Here is a 20,001-nt window from a genome sequence, read left to right as displayed (position 1 = left end):
GACAATCCTCCGAAGTCGCGTGCCGTACTGACCTATCATGGCCACCTCACAAAAGCGCATCGGCCTCATTGGCCTGTCTGCTAAAGGGTACGATCGCATCGTTCCTGAAATGATGAGCATCGGTAGTTGACACAACACCAGATCCTGGGCATCGAAGTCCCATCTTCCCTACCTCCAACGCAACCCGCACTATGCGATCACCGCCCTTCAGAACAGCTCTCTCGCTTCAGCTCAGGCTTCCGCCAAACAGTACTCTCTAGACTCCGTATCCACGCACGACTCTCCCAGCTCAGTCGCCCAGGATCCTAACGTTGACATTATCGCTGTTAGCGTCAACGTGCCCCAACACTATGATCTCATCCGTCCGGCTCTGGAAGCGGGAAAAGACGTTTTCTGTGAATGGCCTTTGGCTCGCAATGAGAAAGAAGCAGAAGAATTGACGGCGTTGGCTAAAGAGAAAGGTGTTAGGACGATGGTGGGCTTGCAAGCACGCCAGAACCCATCAATTTTGAAGGCGAAGGAGATTGTTGAGTCGGGGAAGCTGGGCAAGATTTTGGGGACGACAATGTTCGGTCATGTGAGTTCTCATGTCTACCCTTCCGAAACTGACTGAAAAGCATATGGTCTATGGGATGAACAAGCTTGCTAACGCAGAAACCAACAGGGCATGATATTCGGCGGCACAACTATGCCCTCTTACATGTACATGCACCCCGTGGAAAACGGCGCAAACATCCTCACTATCCCCTTCGGCCACGCCGTTGACGCTCTATGCTACGTCTTTTCCAGCGAACTTCGCTCCATTTCCGCTGTGCTGTCGAACAGATACCCCGAGCTCGAGCTCGTAGACGAGAACTACAAGCCCCTTGGAGAAAAGAAGGCGAAAACCTCTCACGACTTCGTCTCCATCACCGCAGAACTCATCAATGGCGGCGGAAACGTCGACGTGACATATGCGCCAGGTTTTTCACGCACCGGACGGGACTTTTACTGGGAGATCATCGGATCCGAGGGTACGCTCGTGTTGGAAGGACCGAACGGACATGTGCAGATGTTCCAGCCTACAGTCAAAATTGCCCTGGGCCAAGAGGGATTGAAAGAGGTTGAGGTCGAGAAGGCTGCAGACCCTTCGTTCAATGTGGGTAGGGCTTGGGATGCATGGGCTGGAGAGGGCAAGGGTAGTGTTACGACTTGGGAGGAGGCTGTCGTGAGGCATAAGATGATTGAGGCGATCTATCGGAGTGCGGAGAAGGGAACGAAGGAGAACTATGTGTAAGCGGCCAGATCAGAGGTACATCTATAGGTATGTGTAAGAAGACCGGAACAAGAAGTTGATAAGATCGGGACAAACAAATAGAGTTTAGCGTCAAAATCCTCGGCTACATCCCGGCCCAACGTCTTCATCGCATCTCCTCAACCATCACCATCCCTCCCATCGCCAAAACCTTCGCAATCCTCCAAAGAACCTCACTCATCATGTGCACTAATCCCATCCCCAGGAATCTACGATCTTAGATGCCCCCGCCCCACAATGCCAGACCGACGGCCCGCCAAGCCAGCGCTTGCCTCGCTTCCACTTTTCGTTACGTTATAGTTAACAAGGCCGCACGAGCGATCCAGTGAACTTAGTCAGGCATGTTATGAACCGTGATGTCAGCGAGAGTCAGGTTTTTGTCTGCACCTCGCATGGTGATCGCCGAGCAAAATGGGGCGAGCTTGTTGTTCGTCTCCATACTCCACTCAACTACCAAGCTTCAGACAACATCGGTTTCTTGGGTTTGGTGCTTGTGAAAGCTTATGGTCTGAGAAGGTCTTTTTCGGCTCATACGAATCCTGAGATCTGGGGTCTCATTGTGAAAAGAACCAAAGGAAGTTTCTCGGGCAAAAGGCGCGTGCCGCTGCGGATAGCTGCATCTACGCGTCTGGTTACATGAGTCGCACTCGAGCTACAATAGCATATTACCTGTGATTGGACTGGGAAGGTGTGTGTAAGCATTGGGTGACTGCTGCTTAGTCGCACCCTCGCCTCCAACAACCCGACTTATAAGCCAGACCCGGCAACGCTAGGTCCGTCTTAGCCGTGGCCTCTACTCCATCATGGCTTCTCCAACACCGACTTCGACATCTTCGACAAGTCTAAGCTCTCAGACGACTGAAGAAAAGCGAGATCATCGACCGAACCAGGATATATCAGGAGCATCTACACCACCGCCCACCTCAAAGTCCGATCCTACATTCATCACCTGGACCTCACCAACGGACCCATCCAACCCCTTCAACTTCTCTCCGTCGAAGAAATGGCGGACCACCCTTCTAGCCTGTACCATGACCTTCGTCGTCCAAGTCTCGGGAACAATGCTCACATCCGCCGCCGAGCAGATCAACACCAGCTTCGACGTCAGCGATGAAGCGTTTCCGCACTCGTACTGGCCGGTGTTAAGCTGGAACCTAGGAGGCGCCGCAGCACCATTGCTAGGACTACCTCTAATGGAGAACTTTGGTGTGCGGTGGAGTTACATGGCCATCTACGCGGTATTGATCATCTTCATCATTCCGCAAGCGCTGGCCAAGAACTTCGCGACGTTGATCATAACGAGGATTATTACTGGGTCGTGCTCGGGTGTCCTTGCGAATATCACGTCGGGGATTGTAAGCGATATCTGGAGGGATGGGAGAGCCAAGAGTTTCGGGACGTCGCTTTACATTTTCGCATTGCTTGCGGGGCTTAATATGGGGCCTGTGTTTGGTAGTTTGGTTGTACAGTATACGACTTGGCGATGGTAAGTCATGCTTTAGTTGCTACGCGGGGCCCTGGCTAATTTGGACGTAGGATCTTTCTGAGTCAAATCATCTTCTACAGCGCTCTTATGCCGGTACTGTTCTTTCTTCTCCCAGAGGTGCGACCAGATGTCATTCTCGCCCAGCGTGCACGTCATATTCGTGCCAAGACTGGGAAAGAGGTGTATGCCCAGGCCGAGAAAGAGCACACAAGTTTTGGCGAAATTCTCAAAGAGACGCTCGTTCGACCAACGCGTATGCTATGCACTGAAGGCGTCGTCCTTTCCTTTGGGCTATGGAGCGCTTTCTGCATCGGGACGGCCTTCATGTTCACGCAGTCCATCGTACAAGTCTTCTCAGAGCTGTACGGCTGGACATTCTTCGGCACAGGCCTCGTGCAATCCGCCGTCGTAATCGGAGAGCTCATCGGCCTCATTGCATCTCTAATCCAAGACCGCGTCTACTTCGCATCCGCGAGACGCAACACTGAAACCCCAGGGCAGCCGATCCCAGAAGCGCGACTTTATCTCAGCATCCCAGCTTCGTTCATCGGTCTGAGTGGTGGACTGTTCTATTTCGCATGGACGTCCTACTCTTCCATCCCGTGGATCGTACCCAGCATATCGCTCGCTTTCGTGGGCTTCGGTATGTTCTGCAGTACAGCCGGAGTAACGACGTATGTGGTCGATGCGTACGCGAAGTATGCTGCTAGTGCTATCGCGGGCATTGCGTTTCTGGAGAACTTTATGGCGGCTTTCTTGCCGCTTGCGACGCAGAGTATGTATCGTACGTTGGGATTTAAGTGGGCGAGTAGTTTATTGGGCTTTATCGCGTTGGCGTTGAGTTTCATTCCGTTGATTCTGTTGAGGTTTGGGAAGAGCATACGTGGGAAGAGTCCGTTTATGAGTGAAGCGGGGTATGGAGACTGAGTGTGCTCAAACTTTTAGTTGATGGGAAAGGAGAAGACACAATACAAGGTATATCTTTGCATAATGAATATGCTCATGTGAAACGTGTGAGTAGAAGTGCATAAATGCCTTGGTCATAAGATGTGTTGGAGTGACGTAAAGCAGAAGCCCACATGCGGAGGACGATTGGCGTACCAGATGGACCAGATGCGACACCTTCACTTCATTGCCGGAGCCAGCGCAATCGCAGAAAACCTCAGGTCTCCCCCTTTCTCAGACTCAATCCTCATCAAACGACCAATACCCTTCTCCAACGCAGCCGGACTAAGCACGTCCTCGTCCTCCCCCAACACACCCCGATCAAGCGGACCCATGCGACCGCCTTCAAGTTCCCACAGATGTCCATCTTTCGCCTTGACGAAAGCCACAAAATGCTGACCTGTATGCGCCTCCTCGATCTCTGCAGGCGGGGCAGAATCTCCCAGTTTCACGGCGTCTGCGTGAGCCTTCTCGAACGCGTCGGAGTCTTCGAGCACTTTCGCGCGCTCCCAGATGGGCTTTGGTAGCGCGTCTTCGCGGATCTGGGCTAGTGTTGAAGAGGGCTGGATGTGTTGTGCAGCGTCGCTGTTGAGAAGGCAGTGCACAAGGCCTATGCTGCCGCAAGCATTTCCTATGGTCTGCTTGAACCATATGACGGGTTCGGCGTCGCCTTTACCCTCGTACTCGGTCTTGTCCTTGTCTTCTGTTGTTCGGGCCTCGTCCCAGGTAGGTGTCAGAGGGATGATGACAAGTAGTGCTACCGCTGGTCGCGGGATGAAGCTCAACATGTCGGAGTCAGTGAGTGAGTAGATGTCGTAGAAAGAGAGCGCTGTTGTGTCCAGACCGAGGTCTTGAGCCAAGTGATTCATGACTTCTGGATTGTTCTCAAGGACGTTCCACATCTTCTTCGGCATCTTCTGCGGGGTCTCTTGCGACATTTTGAATGTAGTGTTGGTTGTTCAGAGATGCTGGGGGTTGAGTTGAGCTGGCTGCTGGTGTTTAGTAGACTTCAGGTGTGGAAAGGTTAGTCTTGATGAATATGCTGCTTCCTAGGCAGCGATCAGACGCGTAACAACGACATTCAGTGACAGGCAGCCATGCAGGTACGCTGCAGGTAAGTGGAAGGGCGTACAGGGCGGACAAAGGTGGGGAAGGATCAGGCCCGCCAAAAAGGGAAAGGCCCCGCGCTAACCCTGAGTTAGGCGCGGCTGGCGGGGCATCAATCAATCCCCGCGGTGGTAGTATCTCATCGAAGTTCAGACAACGCATCATCTCACAAACTTTACGTATGAAACTGCGTTGTGGGTACGTGATGTCTTCCTATAGTTGAACGATGTTCTCCCGCAGTCATCTATTGGCGCGGACATCCGAGCAATCTGTAGGGGATACATGTTGCATCCGCCGGCTCTCCGCAGTAGTGAAGTCCAGCGCTTACATTTGAGCCTCTTCATCCACCACACTTCTTATATGACTGACCTAGAGTCTCTCCGCGTATCTCAGCTCACCTTTACCTAACAAACCAGCGAACAAGATACTCAAACTCTACCTCATCACTCCAGATTCCCACTTTCGAGCCCATCATGGACGACGAAGCCCGACAAGCAATGGCCAGCATGAAGATGCCACGCCGACCCATCAACTTCGTTTCTGCGAAACAAGGCGAGATACTCAAACTAGGCCAAATCACTTGCAGAGTCATGGAAGATGGATCGCGAACAGACAACCGCATAGGCTCCGCAGAGTTCACACTGCCTCCAAACACACCTGGACCACCAGCACACTGGCATGAGATGCACGACGAGACGTTCCTTGTTACCAAGGGAATGGTTCGAGTACGTCTATACCTTTCCAACATTTCTTTCCTGCTTTACCGGACCAAATCGCTAACCCTCAACGCAGTTTCACGCACCTGACGGCGCCATACAAGACGCCTACGTCGGCGACTACGTTACCGTACCCATTCGCGCACCCCACACCTTCTCGAACCCTACAAACGAAGAGTCCAAGTTCTTCAACACTTATACCCCCGCGTTTTACATCGATTACTTCAAGACCCTGGCTGAGATAAGTAAGACGGATGAGAAGATGATGAAGGAGAAGAACATCGAGGTCATGGCGCGGTATGCGACACTGCCTGCAAAGGAGATGATGGAGGAGAAGAAGTAAAAGCCGAGGACAGCCCTTGCGGATTGATATAAGAATAGTGCTAGGAATACAATCATGCGTATGCGGTACGCAGGAAAAGGCTACAAAAAGACGCCGGAGCTATCAATACAATAAAGAAGTCTCCACCCAAACACCGCCAGGGCCAGCCCAGCGCAACGTCTCAAATCACAGTCGTATCCCCCTCCTCATCCACTCTACAGATACTGCACTCCTGATACAACTTTGCGCAAAACTCCCTCACCGTCATGTCAGCACCCATATCCGTCCCAATAAGATGGTTCTTCATGCAATACCACACCCACTGCCCACCGCTCGCCTCATCTCTCCTCAGATAGTTCTCGCCCGGGCTCCACGTATCCAAACTGAATGTTATGCCAGTGAGTTGCGGCCCCCGCGGCACGGTGTCAGAGTACTCCGTGCCGAGCATCTTGAGTGACTGGGAAGCGTGGTACCAGATCCAAAGCGGGTTCCAGAGGGGATCGCCGAGGGCTTTGGCGTCGAGAGTAAAGGTCTTGACGTTGGACATGTGTTTGAGTTGCTCGCGCATGCGGCGGCCGAGCGTCCAGGATGAGGATGTCATGGAGCGCGGGTCTGTGACGCCGAGCATGGACGATGTTGTGACGAGCTTGAGGGAGCAGTTTTGCACTTTGGAGAGCAGGTCGGGGGAAATATTCCATACTCGGTTATCCTGTGTTGATGGCGCTGGGAATGCAGATGGAGGGATGGTTGTGGCGGGCTTGTATGTCTGGGGCGTGACGCTGAAGTGGAACGTCTTGCGCTTGCAGATCATGTCCATGTATTCGGAGTACACTTGCTTGTTCGCTAGGAATATCCATTTACTTTCGTGTCGCACGGGCGATGATGTAGATGTGGATGTCCAGCGCGCGGGTCGCATCCAGTTCAGCGTCGAGCGTTGGATCTCGTTGCGCGCTGGTGGCGGGTAGATGGGGTCGTCAAGGAAATGCTCATACACCATATCCCTCAGCTCTTGTGGTAGGTCCAGGAACCGGAACGGCTTCTTGTTTTGGTATTGCATTTTGCGGTACTTTCTGAAAGCGACGAAGCATAGTAGGGGAAGTAACAATGCGAGGAGGGTTATCCAACCCTTAGGCTCAACGCCAGCAATATTGTAGTCTGCAAGCCATGGCTGCCAGCGCGACAGCTCGCTCGTCTTTATCGATGCGGATGCCATGACGATGCTCATGGTAAAGTGTAGGGTGCCGTGTAATCGAGCGTGCCTAGCACGCTAGCGGAATACGTGCGATGCGAGGAACACGATGGTGCCAGGGGCGCTGTCCAGCTTCCCTCACACAACAAAAACAGTGCGGGACTACGGGTATCGCGCGATGCTGAAACAATAGTCCTGCCTTCGTATACGGCAGTATCCAATCGCCGAAGCGTTCTGATCGGTCAGACGACAACTCCGAAGGGTGCCGCGTTGTTTGGCCGCTCGCACAAAGGGATCGTGCGCACACGCGTGATGCAAGACTGCGCGATGAGTCGAAATGAGATGATGGGTGGAGGTGCAAACAAGGGAGGTTGTGGAGGAATGCGCGAGGGGGAGATTCGCAGCTGAGTAAGATAATCAATACTGATGCCTTGCGGATACGACTGATGAGGCAACCTGAAACGGGTCGCCTTGCGCCGCAGCTGCTAACAACGACATCGCCACGTTGACACTATCGTCAGGCGGCACCGCGTCAGACATCCATCATCTCCGTACCTGACGCACGTGTTCGATCATAGGTCGCGCATATCAACGACGAGAACAGGAAAGGCACTTATTCGAAGATGCGCATGATGGGCTTTGTGTACGTAGAATCTCGTTGTTCTGCCAATGCCTGGCTCAATGCACCTTGGAGGAAGGTGTATGCTACCTAACACGATGCCAGTCGTTCGATCAGACTTCCAGCGAGTACCTCTTAGGTGTCTCTTAGTGCCATCTCTAAAATGGCTATGTCCGACGCTCAATTTGAGCAACTGAACGCCGGCACGCACCCTACTGTCGATCACTCCTTCCTTACCACCACTGCCACACCGATAGTCTCGAGGAAGCGAACTTCTGCAGACTGCTCAAGACGCTGCTTGAACCCAATATCATCTCCATATCCAACTGAACACACAACCTCAACTCGTTCCAGGTCTGGAAAGTCGGTCTTCGTCAGCTCTCCTAGCCAGCTCGCGAGCTTTGACTTGCGGTCCCCGTCATCTGGCCCTGGAGACCTAGGATGGGTGATGACTAGAGTTCGAATGCGACGAGGTAACAGCTGAGACGGATCGGATCCAGCGAGACGCTGGAAGTTGTGACTATCCACCAGGCCACACTCAGCAATCTGTATTCGTCGTAGCTGTTCAAACTCACGAACGTCCAAGCGAGTAGTTGAGGTGTCGGCGAAATGTACAGGCTCTGTGTACGTGAACGTCAGTTTCTCGACTGAGCGTGCGTGGCACACCAACATCTGCACAGCCTCTGGGCTGAAGCAGCCAGTATTTCCGAAGGCTGAACAGCCGAAATGGTCTACAGTACTCCGAGGAAATTTGGGGTGACCCAAGTCCCGCAGATAAGAACCCAAAGTCAATGTATGGATGTTTGGGAGATGAATGAGGAAGATGATCGCTCCCACGAAGTCGTTGTTCGGAGCTCCAGGTTCCATTTCCAGTGTGAGCGATGTGATATTGGGAGCTTTTGCAGTGTTGCTCGGTCTCAGTAGCTTGGCCTTGATGCCTATGCATAGGGTATGAAGCGTAGGTAATGTAACGACCGCCCAGTCCAGATGACCATGAGAGAGGCAGATAGACGTAAGCTTCGAGAAGCAGGGTAGTTCCACAAGCTTGTGTATGGGGACTGGGAGTCTTCCGAAGATGTCCTTGTTGATTTCACGTACCGGACGACCAGGGTGCTCTAACTCGGTCCTGCAGGTATAGTCGTCTAGAGCGGTAATAGTCAAAGAACGCAACTCGGTAAGACGAGCCAGGAGATCGCAAGCGAGTTCATTCTCACTCACTTTGACTACATAGCTTCCAGGCTTGATCATTAGGCAGACGGGCGACACGCCGGAATACATTAGCTGTGGATACTTGACATGTGTCGAACGCGGCAGGAACCACAAGTCCTGGACTTTGGTCGCCAGATGAGGCTTTTGTTTGATAGTCCAGAGAAATACTGCGAGACCAGACTTGGTGGGGCGGCCAAACGTAGACTCGTGTTCCAAATCGTCGTAGGCTGGACGAAGGTCGACAACGCGGTAGAGGACATCTTGCGCAGCCTCGGTGTAGCGCTTCGAGGCGCGTGCCAACGAACATAGACCCTTGTAGTCCAGACTCTCAGCCACTTGTATCAGAGTCTCGACGGCGCATCTATCGATATGGCACTTGCCAGGTGTCGGAACGGAGGGGTCTTGCATCGCGAGCATACCGAGTGCGCTTGAGAGGTCGGCGTCGGGTGTCGAGGTCACTGACAACGCGGTACCTGAGGCGGGGTTTGAGAGACGATGCAGAGACTGATGTTGGAAGTAGCTTGGTAGTGGTAAGTGGTGAGAGACGAGGCGCGCTAGTGGTAGCAAACACGAGGGCATGGCCTAGAAGGGAAAGTGCGTTTGCACACCTTGTTCACCTTGTTCACCTTGTTCACCTTGTTCACCTTCACCACGGGATACGAGCGGCAACTACGTGGCAAGATACTTTTGGATATCAAGCAAGAGCCGAAAGACATACATATGACCAGATCAAGTTGAGAAGGGTGTCATTTCTATTTACAGTCCGGGTTGAGTTGAATGGTATCAATGTGGAAGAGTGATTACTTCACCACCGTAGATTTTCCGAAATCATTCCGAGAGAGGAGAGTGTAGCCACGAGCCATCTCCGACTGAACCCATCTTTAATGCTTCTTTATACCGTATCGGATCTCTAGCACATCGACACGTCGTGAAATATCCTCTAACTCTTCAGTCTGAGTGTGGGTTTGCTCTTTCATCTTTCGAGTTTGCTCTTTAACCTTTTGAGTTTGCTCTTTGATCTCTTTGATCTCTTCAATCAACTTCTGTTGCTCTTCTAGAAGTCTCCGGCGCCGGTTGCGAATGCAGATTGCGGGCCCCATACCCCCGTATGCCATAGACAGAATGAACAGAGAAGACATGTTGCAGTTCTCTAGTGTTGAAACGTTGGGTGTTACCTTTTGGGTTAGCAGTATACAGTGACAGAGGTGAAGTACCTACGGATAACTCGATTTCAGGCGATGAGTAAGAAGGGCTTTCTAGCAGTAGCCTTTCGTGCGTATGAGCAGTGTTCGACGAAGAACTTTCCTAACGGAAGGGGACCCTGTTCAAATACTAAGGTGGGTAGATCGGGTGGTGCTGTTGCCTACAGCCTATGTAAAAAAGTGTAATATGTTAACCATGGTACACAACTACCAAAGTTGCATCAAGACCTTTCGCGAACCTCAAGCACGGAAACCACCACGGAAGAGTCACGTTATGGAAACTCTGTAAAGACAATGCGTTCATTTCTTAGACATTAGAAACTACCAAATTATTAGGTATTATCCTCAACAATTACTTCTTTCCCCTATCACTGTCCCGAGGAAGGCTTAGTATCCAAGCTGACCCCTAACAGCACCAGCAACGAACTGCGCAGTGTGGGAGTCAGTGAAGAAACCCTTGGGGTTAGCTACAATCTGCTTGACGTGGAAGCCATCAGCCTGGTCCTTCTGGGTAGTTGGGTTGATGACGCCAACAGTGAAGGGACCCTTGAGGCAGCCAACGGAAGTACGGCGGTCATCGGGGCCGGTAGGGTTGGGGAAGGCCTGTGAGATGTGCGTTAGTAATCGTCTCAAGTATGCGTAATGCAAGAGGAAAAGGAGGCAAACTTACAAGTCTGGGTGGTCCAGCCTTGCCCTTGACAGCCTCGTGGATGTGGGTCGCAGTGAGCGCAGGGGACTGGTAGTCTCCAGTTACACCGCTCAGGGTGATGTTGTAGCAGATGGTGTTCTCAGCGATGTTGATGCCGTATTTGAAGAGGCCCTTGGCGCCGGGCTGGCCGGGTGCAGGTGCGCCGGTGTTGGCGATGACCTGGTCGGGTGTGGCCTTGACGACGTATTCGGCGTCGAAGTAGAAGAGCTTCTCGTTCTTCTTCCAGCCGTTGTCCTTAGCGTTCCATTTGGCGTCCCAGTCCTTCTTGCAGTCGGTCTTGTAGTCGTGCTTGCCGGCAGTGGGAGCGGCGAAGGCAAGGGGAGCGGAGATGAGAGCGAGGAGGGCGGGGGTGGTGAAATGCATGTTGGATGTTGTGTGTGTAGCGGAAGCTGTTGAATGGTATGTGGATGTGGTGAGGAGGATGTGAGATGCTGATGAGGAATAATTGAAGCTATCCTGTGCGGTCCTTTATACACATACGGCTCTCCACTTCACCATCAGAGCTCAACTTCATTTCCTTCTTGCCCTGGCCCGATGACATCGGTGGACGACGCACTGCAAGCATGGATCGGTGGTAAAGACTCTTGGAGATGGACACTGGTGTCTTGGTGAAATCTTCAACGTAGGTTTCGCCAAGTCAACAGCATGATTTGAGATCATTTCCGCCATGGCCGAGCCCGTACATGCAATGTAAGGCGTGACCCGCGGTATGGGTAGTGGTCTTGGTATCTCCATTTTGCTGACAAGAACTTAGACGGAAGGAGTGAACCCCGATGCGAGGCTGCCGCCTGCATGAATCTGGCCAACGAGAGTTGAGCCCATCAGAAACCTAGCATGTGTGCCCAATGAGCAGAGCGCTCGAACGTGCCGTAGAAGACGCCGTCCACCGTCTTGGTAACGGAAGATCCCATACTTTTGCAAGGCGAGCTTGCATCCATCAAGCCCACGATCGCCCCCAAGATATCGCCTAGCTATCTTGGTGCGGGTAGAGTAAGATCCGTAGTCTTACCCCAGCTCCTGATCGGGCTTACTCCTTCACCAAGTCTTCCTTTTTGAGCCATGATCTACCTACCCGCGTGGCTGTGCTGACAGAAAAGGACTACATGCCCAAGGCGCTAGCTCGCGTTGGCCTTAATGTCGACCAAACGTACTCGTAAGGCGCTATCGTTTCCCCAGAGAATTGAAATAGACCTTCGGGTCTCGATTGATGTTGACGTTGGTGTCCGCAGCGGAGAAGTTTAGTAAACTTCCTGGGTACTCTTGGCTGCAGCGCCGTGGGTGCCCCGGAAAGATGCCACTCATCACTGACTTGTACAGTATTTTGGAGTAATGTTGGTCTCCATCGTAATCTGCTGTAATGCCGTGTATGTGTGGTAAACTGTCAGACTTTAGTTGTGATGTTCAGGAAGAAGAAGCTCCCGGTGCTTCCAGCTGACAGGATGACATCACCAATGTGCCAATGCCAAGACCCACCCGATAGCGGCCTGTTCTCCGCCTTTCCTCCTCACGCTTTCCGCGCACTACCGAATTGACAAGCCGGGGACCGGATCTCTAGCAACACGACGGCCCAAATGCCCAGACAACGCTGCTCAGCCGTACTGGCGTCCTGTTACGTTTTCTTTCAACGATCAGAGCAAAACTTCAAATGATCAATCGGCCTTCGCCAACAAGTGCATGCATTATCACTACGTATCTTTTGAAGAAACCGACTCGCTTGGGAGGTTCAAGGGCCTCTAGTTTCCTACGTGAGGGCTGAGAGATAGAATGAGAAGGATGCTAGCGCTAGATGTGATACACCAAGAGCTTGCTTGGTTGGAGACAAAAAAGAATCTAGAAAAGGACTGCTGGTTTCAGGAAGGGAGCAGTCTAAGTCAATCACAACGCCAATAGTTCACGAAAAGCATGTTAATATCAACAGAAGATTAATATCAGCCTAAGAATGTAGCTACGTAGACAAACCGAAAACTCTCAGATCGTACCTCTCAGCTCTCTTCATCCTTCCGCACTACTCAAGCGATATCGACACAAGACAGATGAGATATCAGCAGATCACTAAATGCGCCAAGCTCGAAGACATCGATCGTGCTACCCCTAGAAAGCGACTGCGCGCGTTGGAACTGCAGGTGAAGCGGGTGTCCTTGGTGATGGAGCCACGGAGGCAGGCAAAGAGCTCTGCGACGAAGCTGAAGAGCCAGACACTCCAGGGGCGAATTCTCTTGGGAACCATCAGGCGTTCCATCGCGACAATATGCCAATTTTCTCTCCTCTGAGGACGCTTACAACAACTCATGCGCCTTTCGGTGGGACAACGCCACGGACGACTTGATCTGGGGTCTCCACGAGGTAATGTTTAGAATGGCGTATGCATCTGCCTCTGGTAAGTACTGAAAGGCCCCATAAGGTCGTCTCACCCTTCCTTCACAATATGGAAATCTGACAGGGGTATACAGATAACGAGAGACAGGCCCTGCGTTGACGTGGACGTACACAGGCAGTGGTTTAGTGTACAAAGCATAGTACTTGGCGTTTTGGATCGCCATTGGCTCTATGCTAGTTGGCTTACTTGCTTCGATGAGTCTACTCTGGGGCTACTGGCATCTGAAAAGGGAAGTTAGCCTGAGTCCTGTCGAGACGGCCCGAGCACTTGCAGAGACTGTTCTCTTGCCGCCCTCGGGTAGCCATGATATGACTGTTGAACAACTGTTGAAGGAGTTTGGTGATCGAAAGGCTAAACAAACAGTGACCGCGGGAGTGGTGTGACGTTTGTCGGGTGTTGAAACTTGAGCTAGATTTGTATCCAGACAAGGAAATGTGTAGAAGGCTGTGAACAGTCACATCACTGTCGCGCGAATATCTCCGTTGGCACGACGATATCATACATCCCACATCAGTCGCTATCTCCTCTCCTACGTCGCGTTACTACTGAAATTCCCAATGAAGACAATGAGTACAGCACAGTACGCTGCGGTCGCGGCGAAGAGCTCGGCTCGCTTTGCCTTTGTGAGCAGACCCATCGATGCGGCGAACAACAGTGAGAAGACGATCAAGAGGCCGATGTTGAGAAACGTGCTGGACCGAGTGTTGTTCCACGTTATGCGATACATGATGAAGACAGGTGTAGCCAGCAGAAAGATGATGATGAGTACAACAACCAGAATAGCGATTTTCTCGATCCGGTCATTATGCGTGTATCTCAAATATGGATCCTGGAATCCCTTCGGCGATGTATTGATAAACAACTGATGCCGAGGGGTTAGCATGATTTCCCCCTAATACGCGATCAAGATACTCACCGCACCCATACTCTTAGGTAGTTTGGTAACGGCATGGTCGATCCAGCTATCAAGCTTCCCAGATTCATCTCTTGGCTTCAAAGTGACAAGGTCCTCCTTCATTTGGATGAACAACTCTTCTTGCTCGTTGGACAGGGGTTTGTTGTTCCAAAACCATCTACGGGCGTTTATCCAGTCCCGGTCGTTGGGTCGCTGGAACTCAGCTAGCTCACGTGCTTTAATCAATATCTTGTCGTATCTGAGGAGCCTATCTTCGATTTTGGCCAGGAGTACGGTTCGTTTGCTAAGGATAGGGCTATTGAACCCCTGTCCATGTTTTTCACCATCCACTATGTGGCTTGCATTGTTGCTTGCTCCATTATCGGACTGACTTGTTGTTGGACGTTTTCGTCGACCTTGATACTCCTGTCGAGCAGCGTATTGGTCAGCAATTCGGGAGCTGACGCGCAAATTCTCCATGGAATCGTTGGAGAAGGCATGATCGTCGTCCAAATCTTTGAGTTCCTCCTCAAGCTCGCGTAGTTGTTCCTGAAGCTCGAGGATGACGCGGGAATGAAGGTAGCCGAAACCACGATAGATGGATTGGCTCGGATCACTTGATTGGTACGCTGCTTGTAAAGGGTAGCCTCGCGCGTATTCATCTCCTAGAGGCGTGCTGATATCAGCTGAGCCATCGCTGAAAGCTGCTCAAGACGCACCAGGTACTGGCAGAGTTTGTCTGAGTATGTCATTGATTTCCTTGAGTGTTGGTTGCTCAGGTGCTATCAGTCGCCGTCAGCTAACTCGAACCCACGATCAAGTGCGACAATGCAGCGACCTTCAGTCCCATTTTCTAGTTCCATACCTAGGTAAACCAATTGAGGCAGTGTATTCAAGGAGGACGAGACGCGAAAAGAGAGAAGAATAGGTTTGCTTGGACGCTGAATGCAGCTGGGGTTCTCGCTTAGGTTGGTAATGCAGTGGCGTAGTGGGCTGACAGCCTGCAGATGCGGGACTCAGACACGGCGGAGGTCCTTTTCGTAAATCCATGCACCCGCACGGTACATCGTCCCCTCGGAGCTCTTAAGTTGATACTGGATTCTTCCCGATTTGTACCGCGAATCGATGACACTACATTCAGATTTGTCGCAAACTCTTTTGCCGTCGACTATGGTTACGACCCTCGTGCTGACCTTGTCTCCCTTCCTATATGCTGCAGTTCTCTGTGCTGCGTTAGCCGTGTAACATCAATAGACTGTCTGGCATAGTACTTCGGCTGCATAAAGATCTACTTCACTACATGGTACGCAAGACATCCTCTCAAAAGTGGTGCTAAATTCGTTCGAGGGTATTGAGCAGATACAACAAGGGCTGCTAAACGTGTCAAAGCGATTGACAGTAGGAATACCGCAGGACTCGTCTCTGACAAAGCCGACTGAACAGACTGTTGCGGGACGTCGCTTCCAAATCTATCGAGTGGTCTACCAACAAAACAAAGGTTTATAACTAAGATTGCAACGGGGGTGAGCTGACCCCAAGCTAATGTTGGTGCCAAGGGGGCTAAATCAGTCAGCTGAACCGGTGAGACCTATGTGTGCGCTCAGCCGCAAGCCAATCTCGGATAAAGTGGTGCTTCGTCTGCACTCAGCTACGGTAGTAGCCGCCGCATATGCATACGTGTACAAGAAATGCCATGGAAGACTGACGGCTGGAGTAATCAAGATGATTTAGCGGCAGTACACTGTCAGGAATACAAAGCAGTGCTATTGTCTCATGAAGAAGCGTTGAGTACACTAACACAGATCATAATGGAGACATTAGCGATGGCCACTATCGTGCTATGCATCCAACACTGAAGACGTCGTCTAGCTCGCATATCTCCCAGTAGAAGATCTTTAGACAACGCGATAGAAGACGAAGAACAAACACGCTCATGACCGCTGTAAATGCAATACAAAACAACTCGCTCGAACGCTTCGCTACAAAAGACAGACAGGAAACAACAAATTAAGCCTCCGAGATGTAATCGAGGAACGACAGCATGCATGGCCGTGAGATGAGACGCATACAAGAGAGAGTTAGGAAAACGCAAGCGGGTGTCCTCAAACGAATCTAGTCGTGATAATATCCCGCTGAGAAAGAAATGTAATGATGGAAGGTACGAACAAGCGTACGAGTATGACGAAGAGCCAATTTGGGGCAGATTTTAACAACACCTGCCACTCTTGCTCTTCTGCGCCCGATTGATGTCTTCTTCCCAATCTTGCTGATGTCCAGCGACGTTGGGTGTAGTAGGGAAGCCCAGCCAGCTCCGCCTTTTGTCACCTGTGCCTAAGCGGAAGCTTCCGTTACCCGTTCCAGGGTAATCGAAGTAGCCAGCCACATTGCCGTTGTTGTCCATGGCAGGGGTGACACCAGCCATGGCGTACTGCCGTTGTTCTTCCTCGAGCTTCTTCTGCTGCTGTTCCACCAGCTTGCGAGTGATGACGCGAAAGACTTCGTCTACACCCTCGCCATCTTTGGCGCTGATCTCGTGGCAGCAGTCCCAGCCCAAGTCTTGTCCCCAGAAGCCGCTCGATCGGTTGCTCTGTGGTGACGCCATACCGCTGTGGAAGGCTGCCGGTACAGAGCCCCAGCCGCTTGCTGCAGCACTGTGTGGTTGTCCGTTCTGTGTGGGGTGGAGGTTCTCGGCGACGTATTCGATGCAGCGCTCAAAGGGCACTTTTCGCTTGGTAGGGTCTTCGGCTACGACGTCTGACTTCGTTCCTACCACATGGAGGATCACGTCCTCTCCAAGGTTTGTCTTGAGTTCCTTGAACCAGCGGCCCATCTCCTCGAACGAATATGGATCGGTGATGTCGTAACATAGTACTGCAGCATTTGCGCCTAGAGAAAATGTTAGTTCTGCGCTGAACGTTTGCTCATAGTAGACCGAACTCGGCTGCCGAATGTGGGGTATCTAGATAGTGGAAAGAGACCCGATGTGTATTGCGACAGAATATGAGACTTGATTCGGCGAAAGGAACAATACTAACGTACCCCTATAATACAGCTTGGATATGGACCGGAAGCGCTCCTGGCCTGCGGTATCCCATATCTGTAACCGAACCACGGTGGAGGTGTCGATATCCACAACCCTCTTTGTCAAGAAGGAAGCACCCACGGTGGACTGTGTCGTGGGAGGCGTAAAAGCGTTTTTGACATATCGGTGGACGAGAGAAGTTTTTCCAACTCCTTGGCTACCGAGGACCACGATCTTTGCTTCCAGACTGTTGGACATATCGCCGTATTACGCCAAATCTATTTGTATACGTCGGTGTTGGCGGTGCAGGGATGGGGCGGCAAGCGGTGTTGTGGGGTCCGCTCAGATATGCGCGGTCGCGGTGCCTCGGAGCAAGAAAGAAAGGAAATGCGTGGGAGGCGGCGGGAGAACAAGTTGCATGGCGAGCAGTGAGAAAGAATCGCCGGCAGATGTGAGAAGAGGCAGAGGATTGACGTAGAGGGTATCTGAGAATATTAGGCAGGAGGTGAGTGCCCGAATGACAGCCCAGCTGCGTTTGGCGCTTGCACCGATTCTCTTGGCTAGGGGAGCCATGTGACAGGCGCCTTAAGCCAATGTGAATCAGATCTGAGAAGGGTGCGTCCCAGATGGGAATGTGAATGCCCATCGTGATCGCAGCCCTGGGGACTGATAATCATCCAGGGGATGACGCGCCATGTTGATGCTGTGTGTCGGGCAGTCAACAATGCACGTCATGCCCAGCCAGCTGTCTCTTCCCCGCGTTTCGGAGCAGCACGGAGTCTTCCACGCGACCGACGAGAACGTTAATACCTACCCCAACTCAGCTCCCTCAACGAACGAGAGTCCCTGGCCAACACATATATCCTCAAGAAAACCGCCTGCGAAGGACCGAGACGGGATGCCTAATGCGACAAGCCCGGAATCGATCTCGCCACGAGCTCATGGGCTAGGGTGCTAACTCAGATGCGTCTCCGCGACCAGCATCCGAAGGCCGCGGGGATGAATGTACCGAGCTATTACCCCAAACATGCTGCCGTCACCAACCTGGCCCTTCCGCTCGTCCAAGCCCTCTAGTGTCTGGAAATAACCTAGATCGGCTCCATATATTTTCTGGCCTATCTTCGCGTCTTGATTACCTGCCCTTCAACATTTCGCGCTCAACACACCGCCGCCACGATGAACCACGACAGCAACAACACCCAGAAGGTGAAGCTCACCGGCGAGCAGGTCGCCCAGCACAACAACGCCGAATCATGCTGGGTCATCATCCACGGCCGCGCCTACGATGTCACCGAGTTCCTGCCTGAGCATCCCGGAGGCCAGAAGATTGTCTTGAAGTATGCTGGCAAGGACGGCACTGAGGCATTCGAGCCAATCCACCCGCCCGACACGCTCGACAAGTATCTCGACAAGTCCAAGCACTTGGGCGAGGTGGACATGAACACCGTCAAGGAAGAGGCAAAGGAGATTGATCCAGATGAGGAAGCGAGGCAGGAGCGCATTGCGCGCATGCCTATTCTGGAGCAATGCTACAACTTGATGGACTTTGAGGCCGTCGCGCGCAAGGTCATGAAGAAGACGGCATGGGCATACTACTCCAGTGGTGCCGACGACGAGATCGTACGTCTCTCTCAACGATAACCGCCATTGCCCGAGCTAACTTCGACAGACACTACGAGAAAACCACAGCGCATTCCACAAGATCTGGTTCCGACCACGCGTACTCATCGATGTCGAGAAGGTCGATATGTCCACCACAATGCTCGGCACCAAAGTCGACATCCCCTTCTATGTCACCGCGACAGCGCTGGGCAAGCTCGGTAACCCAGAGGGAGAGGTCGTCCTTACGCGCGGCGCACACAAGCACAACGTTGTCCAGATGATACCAACACTAGCGTCATGCTCCTTCGACGAGATCATGGACGAAGCAAAAGACGGTCAAGTCCAATGGCTGCAACTGTACGTCAACAAGGATCGGGAAGTCACAAAGCGCATTGTCCAGCACGCCGAGAAACGCGGCTGCAAGGGTCTCTTCATTACAGTCGATGCACCGCAACTCGGTCGTCGCGAGAAAGACATGCGAAGCAAATTCGACGATGTCGGCAGCAACGTCCAGAGCACCGGCGGCGACAATGTTGACCGGAGTCAAGGCGCCGCACGAGCCATCTCGTCCTTCATTGACCCGAGCCTCAGCTGGAAAGATATCCCGTGGTTCAGGAGCATTACCAAGATGCCTATCATCCTCAAGGGTGTGCAGTGTGTTGAAGATGTTATTCGCGCTGTCGAGGTTGGCTGTGACGGTGTTGTCCTGTCCAACCACGGTGGTCGTCAACTCGATTTCGCTCGCTCCGGTGTCGAGGTACTCGCAGAGGTTATGCCAGTTCTTCGCGCACGCGGCTGGCAAGATCGCATCGAAGTGTACATCGATGGCGGTATTCGACGTGCGACAGACATTATCAAGGCTGTCGCACTCGGCGCCAAGGGTGTAGGCATCGGTAGGCCTTTCCTTTACGCCATGTCTGCGTACGGTTTGCCAGGTGTCGACCGTGCTATGCAGCTACTGAAGGATGAGATGGAGATGAACATGCGCTTGATTGGCGCTTCAAGCATTGCGGACCTGAACCCTTCGATGCTCGACACAAGAGGGCTCAGCATGCACACTGCTACCGTGCCTCATGACACTTTGGGCATGAATGTCTACGACCCGCTCATCGGCCCTCAAGAGAGTGTTGTGAAGGAGAAGTCCAAGTTATAGAGGAGCTTGTGATTGTATTGTATATATATCTAGGCGCAACACATTTCTTCAAATATGGTCAATCGATCCTTACAGCGGGATGCCGTCTTTGAACCAAGTCAAAACATTTTTGGACTATCCATCCATCCAATATGTGCCATTATTCACAGCTCTG

The 20,001-nt window shown here is 52.2% G+C and overlaps 9 protein-coding genes across 9 annotated transcripts; 4 read left to right on the top strand and 5 right to left on the bottom strand.

The window, feature by feature from the left end:
- Nucleotides 1–37: 37 nt before the first annotated feature.
- J4E78_008902 (uncharacterized protein) lies at nt 38–1,276 on the top strand (the record flags this gene model as incomplete). The annotated part of the gene is made up of 3 exons (XM_049369501.1): nt 38–87; nt 142–577; nt 665–1,276. 3 exons carry the CDS (start codon nt 38–40, stop codon nt 1,274–1,276), a joined length of 1,098 nt encoding a protein of 365 aa, XP_049218825.1.
- Nucleotides 1,277–2,097: 821 nt separating this feature from the next.
- J4E78_008901 (uncharacterized protein) lies at nt 2,098–3,707 on the top strand (the record flags this gene model as incomplete). The annotated part of the gene is made up of 2 exons (XM_049369500.1): nt 2,098–2,780; nt 2,831–3,707. 2 exons carry the CDS (start codon nt 2,098–2,100, stop codon nt 3,705–3,707), a joined length of 1,560 nt encoding a protein of 519 aa, XP_049218824.1.
- Nucleotides 3,708–3,904: 197 nt separating this feature from the next.
- Nucleotides 3,905–4,663, bottom strand: J4E78_008900 (uncharacterized protein; the record flags this gene model as incomplete). Its single annotated transcript, XM_049369499.1, has 1 exon — nt 3,905–4,663. One exon carries the CDS (start codon nt 4,661–4,663, stop codon nt 3,905–3,907), a length of 759 nt encoding a protein of 252 aa, XP_049218823.1.
- Nucleotides 4,664–5,305: 642 nt separating this feature from the next.
- J4E78_008899 (uncharacterized protein) lies at nt 5,306–5,891 on the top strand (the record flags this gene model as incomplete). The annotated part of the gene is made up of 2 exons (XM_049369498.1): nt 5,306–5,557; nt 5,625–5,891. The coding sequence occupies 2 exons, from the start codon at nt 5,306–5,308 to the stop codon at nt 5,889–5,891; spliced, it is 519 nt and encodes a 172-aa protein (XP_049218822.1).
- A 160-nt stretch (nt 5,892–6,051) lies between these two features.
- On the bottom strand, nt 6,052–7,095 carry J4E78_008898 (uncharacterized protein; the record flags this gene model as incomplete). Its single annotated transcript, XM_049369497.1, has 1 exon — nt 6,052–7,095. The coding sequence occupies one exon, from the start codon at nt 7,093–7,095 to the stop codon at nt 6,052–6,054; it is 1,044 nt and encodes a 347-aa protein (XP_049218821.1).
- Nucleotides 7,096–7,900: 805 nt separating this feature from the next.
- J4E78_008897 (uncharacterized protein) lies at nt 7,901–9,466 on the bottom strand (the record flags this gene model as incomplete). Its single annotated transcript, XM_049369496.1, has 2 exons — nt 7,901–9,407; nt 9,459–9,466. 2 exons carry the CDS (start codon nt 9,464–9,466, stop codon nt 7,901–7,903), a joined length of 1,515 nt encoding a protein of 504 aa, XP_049218820.1.
- A 1,010-nt stretch (nt 9,467–10,476) lies between these two features.
- J4E78_008896 (uncharacterized protein) lies at nt 10,477–11,161 on the bottom strand (the record flags this gene model as incomplete). The annotated part of the gene is made up of 2 exons (XM_049369495.1): nt 10,477–10,692; nt 10,760–11,161. The coding sequence occupies 2 exons, from the start codon at nt 11,159–11,161 to the stop codon at nt 10,477–10,479; spliced, it is 618 nt and encodes a 205-aa protein (XP_049218819.1).
- Nucleotides 11,162–16,276: 5,115 nt separating this feature from the next.
- On the bottom strand, nt 16,277–17,350 carry J4E78_008895 (uncharacterized protein; the record flags this gene model as incomplete). The annotated part of the gene is made up of 2 exons (XM_049369494.1): nt 16,277–16,956; nt 17,110–17,350. 2 exons carry the CDS (start codon nt 17,348–17,350, stop codon nt 16,277–16,279), a joined length of 921 nt encoding a protein of 306 aa, XP_049218818.1.
- Nucleotides 17,351–18,268: 918 nt separating this feature from the next.
- J4E78_008894 (uncharacterized protein) lies at nt 18,269–19,847 on the top strand (the record flags this gene model as incomplete). The annotated part of the gene is made up of 2 exons (XM_049369493.1): nt 18,269–18,712; nt 18,762–19,847. The coding sequence occupies 2 exons, from the start codon at nt 18,269–18,271 to the stop codon at nt 19,845–19,847; spliced, it is 1,530 nt and encodes a 509-aa protein (XP_049218817.1).
- Between the last annotated feature and the right edge of the window lie 154 nt (nt 19,848–20,001).

Source organism: Alternaria triticimaculans (genome assembly GCF_023758025.1).
Source record: "Alternaria triticimaculans strain BMP 0046 chromosome Unknown scaffold_17, whole genome shotgun sequence".
Lineage (NCBI taxonomy): Eukaryota > Fungi > Ascomycota > Dothideomycetes > Pleosporales > Pleosporaceae > Alternaria > Alternaria triticimaculans.
The sequence above is the reverse complement of the archived record's forward strand: the minus strand, read 5'-3'. Positions and strand labels throughout refer to the sequence as shown.